The 19,434-nt window shown below is 48.5% G+C and overlaps 2 protein-coding genes across 2 annotated transcripts; one reads left to right on the top strand and one right to left on the bottom strand.

The window, feature by feature from the left end:
* Positions 1–386: 386 nt before the first annotated feature.
* Positions 387–5,856, top strand: LOC109735130 (cytochrome P450 714C3). The gene is made up of 6 exons (XM_020294336.3): positions 387–592; positions 1,617–2,055; positions 3,286–3,512; positions 3,626–3,873; positions 4,650–5,043; positions 5,114–5,856. The coding sequence occupies exons 2-6, from the start codon at positions 1,785–1,787 to the stop codon at positions 5,540–5,542; spliced, it is 1,569 nt and encodes a 522-aa protein (XP_020149925.1). The 5' UTR covers positions 387–592; positions 1,617–1,784; the 3' UTR covers positions 5,543–5,856.
* Positions 5,857–9,791: 3,935 nt separating this feature from the next.
* LOC141021206 (uncharacterized) lies at positions 9,792–15,171 on the bottom strand. The gene is made up of 2 exons (XM_073496306.1): positions 13,780–15,171; positions 9,792–11,574 (listed from the first exon to the last, which is right to left on the bottom strand). Exon 1 carries the CDS (start codon positions 14,925–14,927, stop codon positions 13,920–13,922), a length of 1,008 nt encoding a protein of 335 aa, XP_073352407.1. The 5' UTR covers positions 14,928–15,171; the 3' UTR covers positions 9,792–11,574; positions 13,780–13,919.
* Between the last annotated feature and the right edge of the window lie 4,263 nt (positions 15,172–19,434).

Below are 19,434 nucleotides of genomic sequence, written 5' to 3'. Positions count from 1 at the left end.
CCTCCCTCTCTCTCAATGGCGGATAGACCTTGGCCTCTTCCTCCCGGTGCCATCAGCCCCCCCTCTCTCTTGATATGTGTGTGTTGCAGGTGTTGAAGAGAAAGCAGCGACTACACATACATGATCAGATCAGATGGATGAACCCAAAATCCATAAGCTTCCCGCACCCAAGAACATCAACATAATTTGCCACGCCTTCTAGGAACGTGATTTCATAACGAATTTTTGCAGGCACTTAGAACTTTTGTCAATGTTTCTTTAAAAAAAAATGAATTTTTTTATTTATTTTTTCGATTTTACTGTTCACCTAAGCTCATTTGAGCTCGGGTGCAGATTAGCCGCGTCCGTGATGGTTGTGCTTTATTATAAAGCCGGCAAACCGTCGTAAAAGGTGGCCGGCCCACCGAGGGGATGTGCTGAGTGAGAGAGATATCTCGAGCAGGCCCACTTTCGCTATGCTGTTCTCCAAGCCCCAAACCCAGTCTCACCTCACTCCGTCCGTCCGTCCGGCGTCGTCTTCCTCCGCCAGCGCCGCCGCTCCATCTGCGATTCCTCATCGACGTCGCCGCTCTTAGCTGCTCCCGTCATCTTGGTAAACTTCGTAGCTGATTGATCTCTCACTCTCCATGATTCTGGCAGCCTTATGTGTTTGTAGTATCTGCCACAAGCTGGATTAATCCCCATTGCTTCTTCTCGTCGGCGCGGTGCTCGCAATCGACGGAGTCGACAGTCCAGCAACGACGCGTTCCTCGCCGGCACCGCCAGTCAACCAGATGTGCATTTCCTAGTTTGTACTGGACCTTTTGCTGTGGGTAACTTCGAAGCTTCAGCTATTTGCAGTGAGGGATTATAAGAGGACTGACGCATTCCCACAAGCAGCTCTGCTCATCAACCTGATGACGATTTTTTTAGATATCCAGTTTATTGTCCTGGTTACTTTCTCTTCCATGATTCCATCTTAGCTATCGAGTCAAGTCGCATTTGCTCTCTGATTTTATAGACATTCTCCTAGTTGATACACCATCTTCAGATTCCTGCTCATGCAATACGCTTTGGCGAATGCGGCGTGATTACTGCAGAGTACAGAGGCTGCATGCTGCGATTGGCGTCAACTGCTTCATAGAAATCAGACTCTTCCCAACTGCACATCATAGGGTGCGTTGACCCAGTCTGGTCTGAAATCTTTGTCGTGCTTCCGAGGTATCTGGCATCGGTTATGATGCGGCCTTGGTGTTTTATGCCCTGCCTCTTCGCCATTAGTGGCTTGAGTTTGGACAAGGCGAGCTGTGTGCCGTTGTAGACTTGTAGTCATGGGGGGTGTGGTTTCTAACCTCTTGGTTTAGCGATATATGCTAAAAGGTATTGTATCCGCTCTTCTTCTGTGCTATTGATATACCTCTCCATGGTGGATTGTTGAAAAAAAAATGTTTATTTGACATGCAAGCTAAAATGAAATTTGATCGTAAAACAGCTAATTTGATCCGTGTACAGAACGTGATTGCTGCTGGTGTTGTCTCTGTAAAAATGTTGATACAAGGTTTTCAAACTTTTCTGAGTTCACCCATCTGGGTGTTCTTGTTACTATCAATTAACATATAAAAACCTCAACTTGGCAGAATATTGTCAGTAGATGCCAAGATCAGAAAGCAAGATAATAAAGAATCAGAAACTGAAGAAGACAAAAACAGCATTCATATCCTAGAGTTGTAAAACGGATGAGAATCTTGTGGATTACATAGTGTACTCCTTGACAAGAAGTCCTCCCTCTTTCCTCACTCTGTGCCATGGGGAAACTTCATCTGCTAGCTCTGCTTCTTCCTGTACTTCTTGGGTTATCTCTGTTGTACATCTGTGAGATACTATGGCTGAGGCCAGAGAGGATAAGAAAGAAACTAAGGAAGCAAGGTGTGAGGGGTCCCAGGCCTACTTTGCTCTATGGCAACACCCAGGAGATAAAGAGGATCCGACAAGAGGCATTGCCTGCGCAGAAGCAAGACACCAGCAACTACATGTCCACCCTATTCCCTCACTTCATGATCTGGAGGGAAACATATGGTATGTAGTCAAAAGTTCAATTCATGCACGCATAGTCTCTGGTTTGGTCTATTTTGACAGTAGCACTTGTTCTTTGCTTACAAGTCATTTTTAGTATGTTAGTGATTAGATGGCCCATGGATGTTTCTATTCTTGTGTCATAAGACTGTGAGATCACAAAATTTACATTTTACAGTTTGTTGACAGTGCACCTCCTCTCTGTTGCTATTTATGCCTTGTACATTTAATTGATGTAAGGCATCCACCCTAGCAACCCTATCATTCAAAAGGTAAAGCCACATTATACTCACTTACATGTTCCGCACTGTCTTCTTGCTCGTAGTTAGTGACAAAGGAACATCCTTACCAACCTTAGCTGGGTATATAAATGGTCTCTCAAAAGTCAAAAGTCAGGAACAACTCGGATAGTTCAAAGCTATAGAAGCTTTTGTGATGCCCTGATGGACTGATGTTGCGATCGGGGACGAATTGTGTTGGATTTGAGCAAGATTGAAATTGGGAAACGATAGGGGAAGAAGGACGAACCCTAAGCTACATAAGATCTAGTTTGTTCTCCTTTCTTAATTCGGTCACTCTTTTGTCCAGTTGCATCTGAGCCGTTAACTGAACCGTCTAATGTCGACTTCTAGTTGACACCATCTTCAGAGTTCAGACTGAAGCTCAGGTTTAGGTTCGAGTCGAACCCTGACAGCTTTTCTCTTGATGTCAAAATTTACTCTTGAACATTGGAATACTGACGATATAAAATACCACTCCCTCCTATCCATATTAATTGTAGTACAAAGTTATACTAAAGCAGGAACAATTAATATGGATCGGAGGGAGTAGTATTTTGGTTAATGATATAATAATTCTCTTGGAACCTGGCCTCCTACGAGAGCTAAGTGACTGTCTATAGATCTTTTTGTCTTGTTCTATGAAATGTTGTTCAATTATGCCTTAACAAAATGCGTGAAGTGATCAGTAGTTGGCTTGTTGACTGAAAATGCTGGAATTTTTTTTATATGAAGACCATGCATTTCTAACTAAATTTTATAATAAGAAATTTCGGTCCGGTGGAAAGTAACGTTGAATTTTTTTGCCAGATATAATTAGCGAACATATACAGTATTTGAATAAAATTGTTTGGTTTATTTCAATAGTATTTGTAGCACTTATCCGTGCTGTATTTCTTATATTAGTCCATTCTTTTTATGGCAATGATGCTATTGGATTGTGAATTTGGAATAGGGTCGGTATTCCTCTACTCAACAGGAGCTGTGGAGATTCTGTATGTTTCTGACCCTGGCATGGTCAAGGACATGAGCCACTGCACATCATCTGAGCTCGGGAAGCCTATTTTTATACAGAAATCTCGCAAACCACTCTTCGGCGAAGGCATCTTGGTGGCAAATGGCGATATATGGGCCTATCAGAGAAAGATCATTGCACAAGAGTTCTTCATGGAGAAGATTAAGGTGACGTCAGCTTCTTATTCTTAAATATGAGTTGAAATACTAAGAACATGATCCGGCATTGTAGTTGGAATTTCTGTAAAAAGTCATTATAATTGCAAGAATGATGTTTGCAGGTCATGATAGAACTAATAGTGGGGGCTTCTGCCCCACTGCTAGAAGCATGGGATAGTATGCTTGACGGCACGGGAGGGAGTAGAGAGATAGATGTGGATGGTTATTTGCGGAGTTTTTCGGCGGATGTAATCGCCAGGGCATGTTTTGGCAGCGATTTTGCAACAGGGGAAGAAATATTCTACAAGCTCAGGCAGCTTCAGAAGGCGATTTCTCAGCAAGATGCACTTGTTGGATTGTCTGCAGTGTGGTAAGTATACATATCTAACATAGTGAAAAAAATGAAAAAAGAAGTGAAATGCGATTCTTCACCTGCATATTTGTGCATGAGTATCTGATCGTAAGTCTTTCAACAGATTTGGGTAAATAAGGCTCATTCTCATTCATCAGATAGGAATCACTGAAATTGTGATGTAAATATCCGAAATGTTTTTCCCCAAAATAGTCTGGCTGCTCAAATTAAGATAAGTCTTTTCCATAGGGCAAAGTCTAGTCCAGTCCTGTCATGAAATTAATAGTAATTTCCACATTTTACCCAGTAGATGCAATCTTGTGACGACGTTACTTTATTTTAAAATATCTGGCCACATTTTACTCAGTTGTGACCTTTGTTATGGCTTTTATCCTATTTATATTTCCCTTGACTGACAATGCAGCTGACTAGGTGGACAACTCAGGTTCGTAATCGCTGGGGGTGTATTCTGATATGGGGCATGAGCAGTGTGGTGCAGCCGTGCAGCTAGCAGTACCTATTCAGCAAAACTAACACAATTTTTCATAGAACTTGACTGAACCAGAGGGATTTTTTCATAATTTGGTATATATCTTCTACGAGTACTTGTGCGAGTTGTCAGTCAGCTACCATGTCTTCCTAACAAGTGGATCTAGCTTTTCAGTTCAGGGACATAATGTCACAAGTTCAGTAGTAATGATTAAAATGTGGCAAGACATGTTAAATAGGGAAAAATCTGTCTCAAGGGGTAAAAAGTGAAACTTCTTGTCATAATGTTTTGTGTGTGATTACAGGAAGAGTTTGCCGACCAAGGCCAATCGAGAGATACAAAAGCTGGAGCAAGAAGTTCGGTTACTCATCCTCAATGTCGCAAAGGAACACAGCCGTGGCAGCAGCAGCGAAGACGACGATTGCATAAAGACTAAACACAATGGCCTTCTGCGCTCGATTGTCAATAGTGCTCGCCATTGTCCGGCCAGCTACAGTGGCAGCGCCGAGGACTACATCGTTGACAACTGCAAGAACATCTACTTTGCTGGGCACGAGACTACAGCCGTCACCGTCACCTGGTGCCTGATGTTGCTGGCCACACACCCGGCGTGGCAGGACCGTGCCCGTGCCGAGGCTCTAGAGGTGTGCCGTGGAGGCACAGAGCTCGACGTCGACGTCCTCCGGCGACTGAAAACAGTGAGAAAGCATCCCGACATGCATCAATCAGTCTCGAGAAGCTGGCATAACCATTACATTGTCTCTCCAGATCACCATGGTGGTCCAGGAGACTCTCCGGCTGTACCCTCCGGGGTCATTGATTATGCGCGAAGCGCTGAAGGACTTCAAGCTCGGTGGGCTCGACATCCCACGGGGGACAGTCATACAGACAGCCATCGCGATGCTGCACCTCGACAAGGATGTTTGGGGCCAGGACGCCGGCGAGTTCCGCCCGGATCGGTTTGCGAACGGCGCAGCCGCGGCGTGCGAGCCGTCACACATGTACCTGCCGTTCGGGCACGGGCCCAGAGTTTGTGCCGGGCAGAACCTGGCGATGATGGAGCTGAAGGTGGTGCTCGTGCGCCTGCTGACCAAGTTGGCCTTCTCACTGTCGCCAGGGTACCGGCACGCGCCGTTGTTCCGGCTCACCATTGAGCCTGGGTTCGGCATGCCTCTTGTCGTCACGAAGCTTCCATGATCTCTCTCACTGCCATCTGTAGCAAGAAGGTACCGCGCCTGATGAAAACAGTGACGCCACCACTCCACTGTGTTTGTAATCGGCAAAGCGTTGCTTTCGATTCAGTAAGTTCAGAAAACACTGGCAAAGCAAAGGTATAGTTTTTTTTTTGACTGTTGCAAGGTATGGTTATTGATGACATGGTACCCGTATCTCCCCCAAATGATATTTCTTGGACCATGATAAGTGTCACATGTGTGGCACGAACACATGACAACTCCGAACATTTTTTATGGCAAGTTTAGTGAAGCGAGGATGGCAACTTTCATTTTGAATGGCAAGCTTTTGGTTTTTTTTCTTTGGATTTGCTCTCTTTTCGGATGACAACTTTAATTGTAAAAACCGTCAGGGCCGGAGTGCTTCGTGCCACACGTGTGGCATTTATCATTCGGGTATTTCTTTTGTCAAAAAGCAACTCTTTGCTCAAACTGATGTTATTTCTTTTTTCTTTTTTTTTTGGAAAAGAGGGGTTTCCTCCGGCCCCATTTCATTACTATAAAACGAAGCCAACAAAAATTGTAGCGCTCAGGTCGGACCCAGAGACTGAACTAAGGCCAGGTTCAACTTACCATTACTGATTGTGCCGACTCGCAAGGAGCTTACATTGTTGCAAGTGCACGGCCCTGAATTTCCCTGGGATGCATTTGGCATTTCTCCAGACACGGCCCTGAATTTAGCATTTCTCCAGACACGTGAGGAGCTGGTGTAGAGCAAATTCAGGATCCAACCAATCCATCCGTGTCCAAAACCCCTGGCTGGAAGAATGCTAAACAGGCCGTCCCAATTGACACTGTCAAACGCTTTCTGAAAATCAAGTTTCAGAACAGCCATAGGCAACTTTCTTTTCTTGGCATGTTGGACAAGCTCAGCAGTAAGTGCAAACTTCTCAACGACACATCGTCCAGCAAGAAAACCCAACCGCAGAGGATGCACTAGTTATGGAATCTTGCGTTGCAGCCCGTTGGCAAGAACTTTAGTGACAAGCTTTTGTGGGCAGCAATACAGTAGAGGCAGAACTGATCCCGCTGATGTCAGCGTTGCTGTCATAGAATTCTCTGAAGAGCTCCAACAGAACATATTTCAGCGTGGCCTTGTATGCTTTGTAAAATTCATCGGTGAAACCGTTAGGCCCCAGACTTCTGTTGTTTGGCGATCTGTTCACCGTAGACACAGATTAATACGACCCTGGAGTTCTCATGTGAAAATCTGTACATGTTAATCCCCCAACGTAATCCAGGGGCCGGCAATAGATGCAGCGGTCTGAGCCAAAGTTTGGAAGAAAACGCCTCTTTCTGACCCATCACAAGGAGCGTAGACAGTGGTGAGTGCAGCTGAATTGTTGTTGGAGGCAGAGTGAATGTTGACAGATATGTAGAAGTGGTTCTTGGCAATATCAGTGCAGGAAGCAGAAAAATTGTCCCGGGTCGTTCCTGAGGCAGGCTTGACAATGATGTGGAAATTGAAGGATGGCTAAAATTGTTGTTTTGTTATTATATTGATCTCATCCTCGTATGGGGTATATATTGAATACATGAGGGGTAGAGACTTGGAGTACAAGACAAGTTATACATTGTTTAAACCTATCCGATCTCTACTCCTTATCTCTATCTTTAAACCCATATTATATTCTAACATTCCCCCTCAGTCGTAGCGGGAGTGAAGCGGACGATTGCGACTGAATTTGAAGTCTCGCTGCGCCATCACCAACTGCGTCTCTGATGGGTCGGCACATAGGGCGGTGACTGCGTCTCCTTCTGGTGCCTTCCTGCCTTCTCCTCTATTCTCTCCCGCAGTTACAGTGGGAATGACGTGAACGCTAGTGACGACGTGAACGCTGTTGACTGGAGATGTTGCCGATGAGTAGCTGTAGATGTAGCCCTGTATGGCGATGTCGAGGTAGCCGGTCGTGATATGTAGCCGTGGTCGAACGTCTATGGACATCGATCTACCCAAGGCCGATGGTTCTAGCACGCCTAGAGCTGCTTCGATCCAGCGATGCACAACAGGTAACGCAATCAGGCACTCCATCATCATCCGTCCGGCACGTGCAGGCAGTCATGGAGTTGGCTCCAATCAAGCGTATGCGTACGCGGCTACGCGACACCAGGCGCTGCTCCATGCGGCCGGCTTCACGACGCCACACACGCAGGCCAAGAGCGGTGCCCCTTCACTTCGAGCCACCGACGACTTCAGGCGGGCCGAGCGCGTCAGCCCGACATCTCCTGGACGATCGACACGCACTCTTCCCGCCGCAGCGTGCATCAGGACAGGATCATGCTCCTTCCTCCGCAGCCCGCGCTGATGATGGACACTCGCCATCTCCGAGCAAGCAGCATCTCCGGGCGCAACGAGCGACAGGCCGACAGCGACAATCCCACCGATCCATGCATGCTTTTGTGCAGCAACGAGAAACCGATCCAGGTAAACCATCGGATAGTACCGTGCACACGACATAGTCTCGCTGCGCCATCATCAACTGCGTCTCTGATGGGTCGGCACATAGGGCGGTGACTGTGTCTCCTTCTGGTGCCTTCCTGACGATGGAGTGCCTGATTGCGTTACCTGTTGTGCATCGCTGGATCGAAGCAGCTCTAGGCGTGCTAGAACCATCGGCCTCGGGTAGATCGATGTCCATAGACGCTCGGCCTCGGGTAGATTGATGTCGATAGACGCTTGGGCATAGGTATGCCATGCATCAGTCGATGTTGTGTCGAAGTTGCTTTCCGCGTCGTCGGGAGATCCGCGCACTCGTACGCGATCGAACTCGCCGCTGGAACTACGCCCTCCCGTGATCAGGCGTGCGTTCCCTTCCCAGCTTGTCATCAGAAATTAAGGTCATCGAATTATTTGGTGGCTAAAAATAAAAATCTACTAGATGAAATTTTGAGATTGATCTAATCTAAACTAGAGAACCAATCTAATCTTTGATTGATCGGGTGCCGCGCCCCAGGAAGAGATTAATCTCCTCGGGGGCGGCGAGCTGCGGAAGTGGTGGAAGGTCCTAGAATCGGCGTCGTTGGACAAACCGCTCCGATACCATGTGAAAATTGAAGGATGGCTAGAATTGTTGTTTTGTTATTGTATTGATCTCATCCTCGTATGGGGTATATATAGAATACATGAGAGGTAGAGACTTGGAGTACAAGACAAGTTATACATTGTTTAAACCTATCCGATCTCTACTCCTTATCTCTATCTTTAAACCCATATTATATTCTAACAAATGAATGAGCCAGTAAGAAGCAAACCACCTTCTGGAAATTCACTTTGCCACATGGGAGCATGTGTTCCTACCATCGGAAAAACATTTCGAAATGGCAAAAAACGTTTAGAGCGCATTTTAAAAACCAGGAGCATATGCTCCTGGGTGCCAAAACACCCCTCCCGATCAAGCGTATGTAGCTCTGGTTTCCTGCACGCATACCACGTCCAAACGACTAGAGATGATTGCATCCCTGACCAGCGAGCATTTGTTGGGATCACCAACTGACCGCAGAGCCATACTCATTAAATGAAGAGGAAAGCAACTAACAGCAAATTGATGCAAACTGGAAATCTTACTACTTAAACTCAACTTGGCAGAGCGTACATGGATGATGGATGCAGATTCAAGCGATTGAAGCGCGCGCGGATGACTAACAGTTGGATACGATGCAAAGGATGCAGATACAATACAAGCGCCTGAAGCGCGGCTGACTAGCACATGCAGAGGGCTGCTCTAAGCGAAAGCTTAACTAAAACATGACACTAAACATGACCTTACGGAAGTGACTGAAGCCAAATGACTTGATTCTCCAAAAATGCATGCATAATGCAACAACCTCAAATGAGTGGTCGCAGTGGTGACGGCTAGCCATGGGTTGACCTGGAGGATGCAGAAGAGGCCGACTGGCCGAGTAGTCGCTGATGCCCGCCGAAGAGCTCTGAGACGCATCAGCGAAGATGGCGTCGATGTACAGGTCGCAGCAACGGGAGAGCTGTCGGACCTCCTCCTGTCCCTGTTCGGCGGCTTAGGCTCCTCGAGAGGTAGCTCGACGATGGAAGCCGCGTGCTGAACCTTTGGTCTTCTTCCGCCCGGAAGAGGAGGGGCATGAGCGGCGCATCATCTCGCTGTCAGACGAACTTAAAGCGGCTTTGCGCTTTTTTTTTAGAACGAAGGCTCGAGGATGAGCCCGGCTTTGAATTAACAGAGCCATCAACCGGCCAGGTATTACAGCCAACAAGTGCAGCCCAACGCCACTTACAAAGAAAATAAAACACGAGCGGCCCAAAGATACATGGGTGCTGAAGATACAGCTTACAACACAATACCCAAACTACAAGCACCTAAACTAGATAGATATGAAGATCCGCTTGAAGAAAGGACTGCCCTTGAAGCTCGAAACACTGGCGCCCAAGGAAACATCAGCGACAATGGCATTGCCGACCGCCTTGGCCACAAACACGCCAAAACTCCTGCACTGGACCAGAAAGATACCACACCTTCCTTCTCCCTCGCCGAAGAGGGTCCCTACCCCCTCGTCCTGGCTCGAAGGACGCCGCACCGTCGAGCGAGGAATGAGTTCACCCTAGAACAAGGAAAGGCACGATCTTGGGGTAGCAGACACAGAACATTTGCTCGCATCCGTGTCGCAGCAACGGGCATACCTCACTGGGCATTTAGCACAGACCGCCGGTGTCCAAACAAGAAGAGAGTAAGCTGCAGGAAACGGCACATCGGAGCTGAAGAAGCATTGAGCTTGCGGCGAACAACAGGGAAACAGATCATGCACAGGATGCGAGGGATATGGCCCTGGTGCTCATTGAGCTGCCACGGCTCTGTTGCCGGGGAAGGGGAACCCTTTCCTCTTCCACCCAGGCTCGAGGGAGCCGAGCACCGGCGAACAGGGGATGGCCAGCAAGCACCAAACAGAGAATGGCAAGCCCGGCATCGCTGGAAACCAAGTTGTCACACGGACCCCCGCTGCAATTGCAAACCTCGGATCTAGCACCGCACACCTACACCCTTCTCAACCAGACGACGCCCCCAGGGAGGTTACGACGCCGAGCGCCGCCGCCGCCGAATCCGCAAGGGATTACAGGATTTAACCTTGGAACGGAGGGGAAGGGGTGGGAAGAGGGGATCTCGACGGTGCCTTCAAGAAGGGGAGCCGCGCCCGAGGGCCTGGCCACCGCCGTGGTCGGAGACACCAACCAGGGATTTCTCCCGGTCCCGACGAACACCACCGCAACCAGCTACTAACAGACCGGCAAAGAAGCACCGGCGCTAGCACAGTTTGTGAGCGGGCTAGAGGAAAGAGGAGAAACAACCTTCAGATTTGAGGTCAGAGGGCCACCGGAGCAGCCCACCGACCACGCACCGTGTCCCCCGTCGATCGCCGCCCGCGCGGCCGAGGACGAAGACCCACACCCGCGGGCGCGCCTGCCGCCCTGCCAGATCCGGGGCCGCCACCCCGGCTGCCTAGGCCCTCCACGCAGGTGAAGCCGCCAGATCCCCGCCGCCACCTTCATCGGTGTCGCGCGCGCGTGCCGGAGGGCACCTCGGGCGGCGGCGGAGGGTAGGGAAGGGGGAGGGAGGGGTGGCGGCGGAGGGTAGGGAAGGGGGAGGGAGGGGTGGCGGCGGAGGGTAGGGAAGGGGGAGGGAGGGGTGGCGGCGGCGGCGGTTAGGGCAACCCCTGAGTCACCTCAGAGGAGACGACGCGGGGGCGGCGGATCCGGCTTTGCGCTTGCAGATGGAGCCAACACGTGCCCCGTCGTATAACTTCTGGATGCGTGAGCTGCGGCGAGGAGATGGCGCGGCGGCTCTGGGAGCAGGGGAGGCCGCCAGATCCGCCGGGGGGAAAGGGCGGCCTCACTTGCCGCGGCTATGGCGTCCGCCGCGGTGGTAGCGTCGTCGGAGATGGTGATGATGGGCGGCTGGCGGAGCTCAAGGGTGGGTGGGAAGGCGTTCCTACGCTTCCTGGAAAAAGACTGTTCTTGTTGCTTTTCATTATCTGCAAATGTCAATGAAGCACATGTGGTAAACATGTTAGTTTTCTGCTCAAAATTCGATCCACTCTGAAATATTGATAATACTGTCATTAGAGCAACTCCAACGGGCCGACCCAAACGGACGGCGCATTTGTCCGCTTTTTGTCCGTTTGGGTCGGCCGCCCGCCCGGCGTCCGCCCAGTTTTGCATTTGGGTCGGCAGTGCGCCCAACACGCCGACCCATTTCATGTCCGCATTCAACTTTTAAATAAAAAAGGCCCGCGGCCGATCATGTCAGCGGGCATGTCTCATGCCGGCTTCAGAAAATACCACAGTTCATGCTGGCGCACTCACCAGCCGGCCGACACACATGCCAGCACACAAAAAAGGGTGGGACTTGAGTTCGACCACGCCATCGCGGCACCCGTGGTCATGCCGGCACACCTGCCGGCATACAAAAAAGATGGCCCTCGCCGCCATAGATCACTCGTCGTCGAACTTGAGCATGTCGGCCTGCATCTTCTCGAACCACGGCCTCTTCCTTGGCGACACGGTGTTGAGATCCACCTTCATGATCTCCACCCCGGTCATCATGCTCGCAAGAGCCACTTCTTTCGCCTTTGTCTTGGCGTTGGCGGCCTCGATCTCTAGCATCTTGGCTTGCTTGGAGGACGTTGTGCTGGCTAGGGTTTACCCCTAGCATGTAGAGCGCCTCCCTCGTTGCCGCCGCGACGCGGGCGTTGGTGAACTCCTGCTGCGCGGCGGCCTCATCCCTCGCGTCCGCGGCGTGCCTCCGGCCCTTCCTCTTGGCCAACTCCCTTGCACGCTGTTTGGGCGTCAGCGCCTTCTTCGGCTTGGTCGTGGCGCCGGTCTTGCGCGGGGCACGAGGCTTGCCTTTCCCGGAGGGGGCGACGGCGCCGGACGAGGCGAGGGAGGCGAGGCCGGCGGCGGCGTCAAGGTCGAGGTCGATGGCGTCCTCCATGGCTAGTTGGGGGGCAGGGGCGCGCGCGGGCGGAAGTATTTTTGGGGAAAATGGGGGGAAATGGTGGTGGCTGCCACCAACCGACGGGCCCTGGGAGAGGAGTAGGCGCACGCGCGCGCGTCCGTCTCGTGTCCGCGCCGACGTAAATCTGGCTCAAAATTGGGCCGGGAATGGGTCGCCCGCGGACGAAAAACGGACGCGCGTCCGTTTAGGTCGGCGCGTTGGGCCGCCACTTTTGTCCGCGCCGACCCAAACGGACGCGGGCGGACGAAATGGGTCGCCCCATTGGAGTTGCTCTTATTGGCGCTAAGCGGTTGTCAATTCAATTCAGGAATTACTAACACAAGCATTATTTGATAATGAAGAATTGTATTCTCTGAATTTTGCATATATGCATAATGCACCATACTCTAGCTGATACCCTGGAAAATAGAGGAGTATCCGACGGAGTAAAGCTTAGTGGAGTATTTTTACACCATTTATTTTTTTAGCCAGGTCTAGCCTATCTCCTATATCTGGTGGAGTAAAACTTACAATTAGCTTATGCATTTTGTAAACAGCGATATGCGTCTCCGTGGCGAGCGGCGACGATGATGACCCCGCCGTCGCCGTTGTTGCCTCTTCCATTCCTCCTACTCCAACTCCTACATGGACACTGCAATGACGTGGCCACCGTCATACCAAACTCGATCTAGCAAGACCTGCGACATCGCCTTCGAGACCGAGGACGCGCTCGAGGACTTCCTCCACTGGGGCGGCCTCCGCAGCAGCCCGGCCTCACCGCTTCCCGGTGTGGGGGCGCGCTGCTCCGGATGGCGCTGGAGTTGGCAGCGACCATGCTGCGCGGGGCTGCAAGTACGCTGGGGCCACGAGCATACCGTGCAGCTTACAACATTGAGCACACGCCCTCCCCGCCTGGGTCGCCTTCTCCGCCACCCCCTCTCGTTGCTTGGTACGCAAGTGTCACCCAGGTGTAGATACCGTCGCCGAGCAAATTCACGGCGAGGTCGCCGCCGTCAACAAGGGGGCTTCACGTGAATCGTCAGCCAGCCACAAGGAGGCCTTTGCACGAAGAAAACTGTTACTCGGCCGCCTCTAGGACGAGGCGAAGGAGTAAATATTATTGCAAGCACGATTTGATTAATTTTTGCAACTAAGAATTAGGGTCCTCATATATCTCCTAGCAAGCTGATCTAGATAGTAAGTAGCCAGACACCAGAAAAATGGGATTCACACATATGCATACCTTTGCAAATATCCATCTGAGGCGCGTGTGGCGTGGCAGGCCTCAAGAACCCAGCAGGCGGATATGGTAGTATAAAAGGATGAACCACCGTTCCACCTCCAACAACAGAAAGCTTGGCCTTGAGGCTGAGGCTCTTTATCTCAATGGCATAATGATGAAACGACTCCCCGCCGGCAGTGCCTGCCCAAACGATGACTAGTCCGGCGACCACCTTCCCGACGTGCTGCACCTGGCAGAATCCGCCAAGCAGCTCCATCCATGGCTTTTCCTTCTCCAACACCCAAATATTGCGGTTGCGACCACCACGGTTCTCCTTGAGTAGCCACAGTTGCAGCCGGCGGTCCTTGACGCACACAAGGCAGCACTTGCCGTCGTCGGTCTCTGGTATTCGAGCGCGCCTCCGAAATGGCTGCCGGGAGAGGGAGCATGGAGAAGTCCCTGGTGCGGGTGTCGAGCAAGAGCGACGAGGCCCCCGCGGTGTCCCCGTCGTGGTTCCAGAACATGAGCCCGGCCGCGTACATCGTCTGGTACGCCGGGGGCGCCGTGACGGTGTCCGCCGCCCAAGGATGGAAGCGCCACCCGTGTGATCTGGAGTCGTACTCGACGGCCCGCAGCCTGCGGCGACCGTCCACCTGCAAGGAGACCACGCGGAAGGAAGCGTCGCCGTCGTCGACCAGGCAGTTGGCGTCGGCGATGTAGCCGTCCGGAAAGGGGTCGTCGTGCGGGCGGTCTATGTCGATGCGGCGGAGAGAGATGGGGTCGTAGACGGAGAGAGATCCTCTGCCTCTGGAGAGGAGGAGGCGGCCGTTGCGGCAGTCGTGGAGGCGCCACGCCGGGTCGTCCTCGAGGCAGGCGAGCAGGAAGTCGCCGGCGTGCGCGATGGCGACGAGGCCGGGGTCGGACCGGGCTGGGCCCGCGAGGTGGAAGAGGGGGAGGCCGGAGGGTTGCCAGCGGGAGAAGACGCCGAGGAAGCCGTGGGGCGACGACGAGGCGTGGCGTGCGCGGAAGCAGCGGAGGAAGCCGGGGTTGGAGGCGACGCGGCGCAGGCGGCCAGAGGCGCGCACGGCGTGCCCGAGGGGGGCCCACGATGGGAGGCGGAGCAGGATCTCCTCCACGTTGTCGTCCTTGAGGGAGTCCATGGTGGTCATCGCCAATTCGATAACCGAGATAAAAACCCTTGCGGGATTGCCGCAATTTCGTGATCAATGGGATCTCTCGATGACGGCAACCTCTCTTTCCTTGTTATTTCACGCTAGCTTTTTCGATGGACGTGAATAAATAAGGATCAGTTTTGCTAAAACACATCTAGATGTGCCATAAGTATTGCATATCTTAGTCCTATATCATTGATCTTATGCGGAGATTCGTGTGAATATTTTTTTCCTTTTCCTTTTTCTTTCTACACTTGCTTGTGTCACTTAGATGTGCAATAATTAAGTTACATCTAGATGTGCCTTCAACAAACCCTTAATTATTCAGTTTTAATAATTAACTCATGATCAGAATGAGGGAACTCAAACGCTTTCCGTTCGCCGGAAAGAATCCCCACAGCGAACCACACATCACGTGGCGAAAACTGAGGAAAAAAAGGCACAGCTTTATAGCAACAAAAAAAAGTTTTTTTAAAGCAACAAAAAGGGCCCGAAACAGAAAACAGAATCAAGAATACAAGCCCAAACTGTGTTGTTTTTTCATTTCAGAAAACAAAATCAAGAATGAGGGAGTCCATGGTGGTCATCGGCAATTCAATCGGCACCGGCACCGGCTTTGGCGGCGTCGTACTCGTAGCTAGGGCAGCCACGATCGCATGCAAGCTAACCGAGATACAACAAACCCTCGCGGGATTGCCGCAATTTCGTGATCGATCGATGGGCATCTCTCGATGACGGGATGGCAACCTCTCCTTCCTTCTTAATTATTTCCACGCTATTTTTTTTTGACGATTACATGCTAGCTTTTTCGATGGACGTGAATAATTAACTCGGGAATGTTCCCACAGGAAGCCCCTCGCGCGAACAAATCGTTCCTCAGAAGGAGGGAACCATCTTACGTTCTCCGGAAACAATCCCCACAGCGAACCACACAGAAATTCCTCTTTGCCGCTCGTTGCGGCAAATAGTCGACGTGACGCACAGGGGCAGATCAACCAGTGTTCGGATGGGCCGGCCTGTTCAAATGTTTGTGCGAATCTTCTAGGTGGTTCCCAGCAGGGCTTTTCTGGCTTTCGAAACCTTCCAGGAGGTTCCTGAACCGAATTTTCTATTTCCCCTTTTATTTTCTTTCTTTCTCTCCTTTTCCTATTTGTTTTTATTTTTCGTTTAGATTTTTTATTTTATTTTATTTGCCCTTTCGTTTTTTTTTCTTTTTTCATGCTTCTTTTGTTTGAAAATTTCAAATATTTATTCGGAATTTAATAACATGTTCTTGTTTTCAAAATTTAATCTTAATTTCAAAAAAGGTTCAGGAATTACATAGTGTTCCGGTTTCCCAATTTTGTTCACAATTTCAAAAAATGATCGAGTTTCAAAAAGTCTGTCAGGAATTTCAAAAACGTTCTCGTTATAAATTTTGTTCACAATTTCATAAAATGTGCAGTAAATTCAAAAAAATGTTCTCATTTTCAAATATTTCTTACATTCATGTTTTGAAAAAATGTTCAGGAATTTCACAATATGTTCCCGTTTTCAAATTTTGTTCACAATTTCAAAAAATGTTCGTGTTTCCAAAAGTCTTTCAGTAAATTCAAAAAATGTTCACATTTTCAAATATTTGGCACATTCATGTTTTGAAAAAATGTTCAAAAATTTCATAAAATGTTCCCATTTTCAAATATTATTCGCAATTTCATAAAATGTTCGTGTTTCAAAAACTCTTTCAGGAATTTCAAAAAATGTTCTTGTTTCAAATGTTGTTCACAATTTCAAAAAAATGTTCGTGTTTAAAAAAATGTTCATTAAATTCAAAAAAAGTTCTCATTTGCAAATCTTTATTATGTTCATGTTTTAAAAAAATGTTCTCTTTATCAAAATATGTTCGGAATGTCATTCATAAAATGTTTATTTTTCAGAAAATGTCCAGGAATTTCAAAATATGTTCTCATTTCGAAAATTTGCTCGCAATTTCAGAAAAATGTTGTGCTTCAAAAAATGTTCAAGAATTTCAGAAAATGTATCTTGTTTTCAAAAAAATTCACAATGTTAGAAAACTTTCAATTTTTCCAGAATTGTTCACGTTTTAGAGAAGTGTTAGGTTTTGCGAAAAAATGTCAATGTTTTTTTCTAAATTCGGATTACAAAAATTGTTCACATTTTTTAGAATAAAAGCTTAGAATATGAGAAAATATTTGCGGCACTTCAAATTGTTCAAAATTTCAAGAAATGTTTCTAAAATCTCAACCCTACTGGATGTTGTTATAGAGTTTCGCGCTTAAATATTCAGTTGCATCTTTGTGGTGGAGTGGCTAGCTGGTCGCGGTTCGCGGCGTGGTGTGAGAGCATCTCTAGCAGACATCGTATAATGCGGACCCGCAAAATGCATTTACAGTTCGCGGAAAACCAGATTTGCGGGCCAGCGTGGGCGGCGGTCGAGCTGGCCCCGCAAAGCGGAAGGCTAGCCATGGGTTGACCAGTAGTCGCCGGTGCCGCCGAAGAGCTCTGAGACGCATCAACGAAGACGATGGCGTCGAAATATGTTCAGGTCCACTCGTCGGGTCGAAAGGAAATATGCCCTAGAGGCAATAATAAAGTTGTTATTTATATTTCCTTATATCATGATAAATGTTTATTATTCATGCTAGAATTGTATTAACAGGAAACTTGATACATGTGTGGATACATAGACAACACATAGTGTCCCTAGTAAGCCTATACTAGACTAGCTCGTTAATCAAAGATGGTTAAGTTTCCTAACCATAGACATGTGTTGTCATTTGATGAACAGGATCACATCATTAGAAGAATGATGTGACGGACAAGACCCATCCGTTAGCTTAGCGTAATGATCGTTAAGTTTTATTGTTAATGTCATATACATATTCCTTTGACTATGAGATTATGCAACTCCAGGATACCGGAGGAATATCTTGTGTGCTATCAAATGTCACAACGTAACTAGGTGATTATAAAGATACTCTACAGGTATCTCCGAAGGTGTTTGTTGGGTTGTCATAGATCGAGATTAGGATTTGTCACTCCGAGTATCGGAGAGGTATCTCTAGGCCCTCTCGATAATGCACATCATAAGAAGCTTTGCAAGAATGTGACTAATGGGTTAGTTGCGGGATGATGTATTACGGAACAAGTAAAGAGACTTGACGGTAACGAGATTGAACTAGGTATGAAGATACTGACGATCGAATCTCGGGCAAGTAACATACCGATGACAAAGGGAATTACGTATGTTGTCATAAATGTTCGACCGATCTTCGTAGAATATGTAGGAGCCAATATGGGCATCCAGGTTCCGCTATTGGTTATTGACCGGAGAAGTGTCTCGGTCATGTCTACATAGTTCTTGAACCCGTAGGGTCCGCACGCTTAACGTTCGTTGACGATATAGTTTTATATGAGTTATGTATGTTGGTGACCGAATGTTGTTCGGAGTCCCGGATGAGATCACGGACATGACGAGGAGCTCCGGAATGGTTCGGAGGTAAAGATTGATATATAGGATAATAGTGTTTGGTCTCCGAAAGGGTTTCGGAATTCACCGGAAGGGGTTCCGGATGTTTCCCGAAATGTTTGGGTACGAGAACACTTTATTTGGGCCAAAGGGGAAAGCTCGACTTGTTGCAAAAGGTTTTCGACAAGTTCAAGGAGTTGACTACGATGAGACCTTCTCACCCGTAGCGATGCTTAAGTCTGTCCAAATCATGTTAGCAATTGCCGCATTTTATGATTATGAAATCTGACAAATGGACGTCAAAACTGCATTCCTTAATGGATTTCTTAAATAAGAGTTGTATATGATTCAACCAGAAGGTTTTGTCGATCCTAAAGGTGCTAACAAAGTGTGCAAGATCCAGCGATCCATTTATGGACTGGTGCAAGCATCTCGGAGTTGGAATATACGCTTTGATGAGGTGATCAAACCATACGGTTTTATACAGACTTTTGGAGAAGCCTGTATTTACAAGAAAGTGAATGGGAGCTCTGTAGCATTTCTAATATTATATGTGGATGACATATTGTTGATTGGAAATGATATAGAATTTGATAGCATAAAAGGATACTTGAATAAGAGTTTTTTAATGAAAGACCTCGGTGAAGCTGCTTATATATTGGGCATCAAGATCTATAGAGATATATCAAGACGTTTAATTGGACTTTCACAAAGCACATGCCTTGATAAAGTTTTGAAGAAGTTCAAAATGGATCAGTCAAAAAAGGGTTCTTGCCTGTGTTACAAGGTGTGAAGTTGAGTCAGACTCAATGCCCGACCACTGCAGAAGATAGAGAGAAAATGAAAGTCATTCCCTATGCTTCAGCCATAGGTTCTATCATGTATGCTATGCTGTGTACCAGACGCGATGTGTGCCTTGCTATAAGTCTAGCAGGGAGGTACCAAAGTAATCCAGGAGTGGATCACTGGACAGCGGCCAAGAACATCCTGAAGTACCTGAAAAGGACTAAGGATATGTTTCTCGTTTATGGAGGT

Source organism: Aegilops tauschii, chromosome 4 (assembly GCF_002575655.3).
Source record: "Aegilops tauschii subsp. strangulata cultivar AL8/78 chromosome 4, Aet v6.0, whole genome shotgun sequence".
NCBI classification, from domain to species: Eukaryota; Viridiplantae; Streptophyta; class Magnoliopsida; order Poales; family Poaceae; genus Aegilops; species Aegilops tauschii.
This window is presented reverse-complemented; position numbering and strand designations above follow the sequence as displayed.

Coding starts and splice junctions, on each gene's coding strand:
- LOC109735130 (XM_020294336.3), top strand. CDS start 1,785: ATGGGGAAACTTCATCTGCTAGCTCTGCTTCTTCCTGTACTTCTTGGG. Junction 2,056..3,285: donor GATCTGGAGGGAAACATATG/GTATGTAGTCAA, acceptor AATTTGGAATAG/GGTCGGTATTCCTCTACTCA. Junction 3,513..3,625: donor TCTTCATGGAGAAGATTAAG/GTGACGTCAGCT, acceptor TGATGTTTGCAG/GTCATGATAGAACTAATAGT.
- LOC141021206 (XM_073496306.1), bottom strand. CDS start 14,927: ATGACCACCATGGACTCCCTCAAGGACGACAACGTGGAGGAGATCCTG.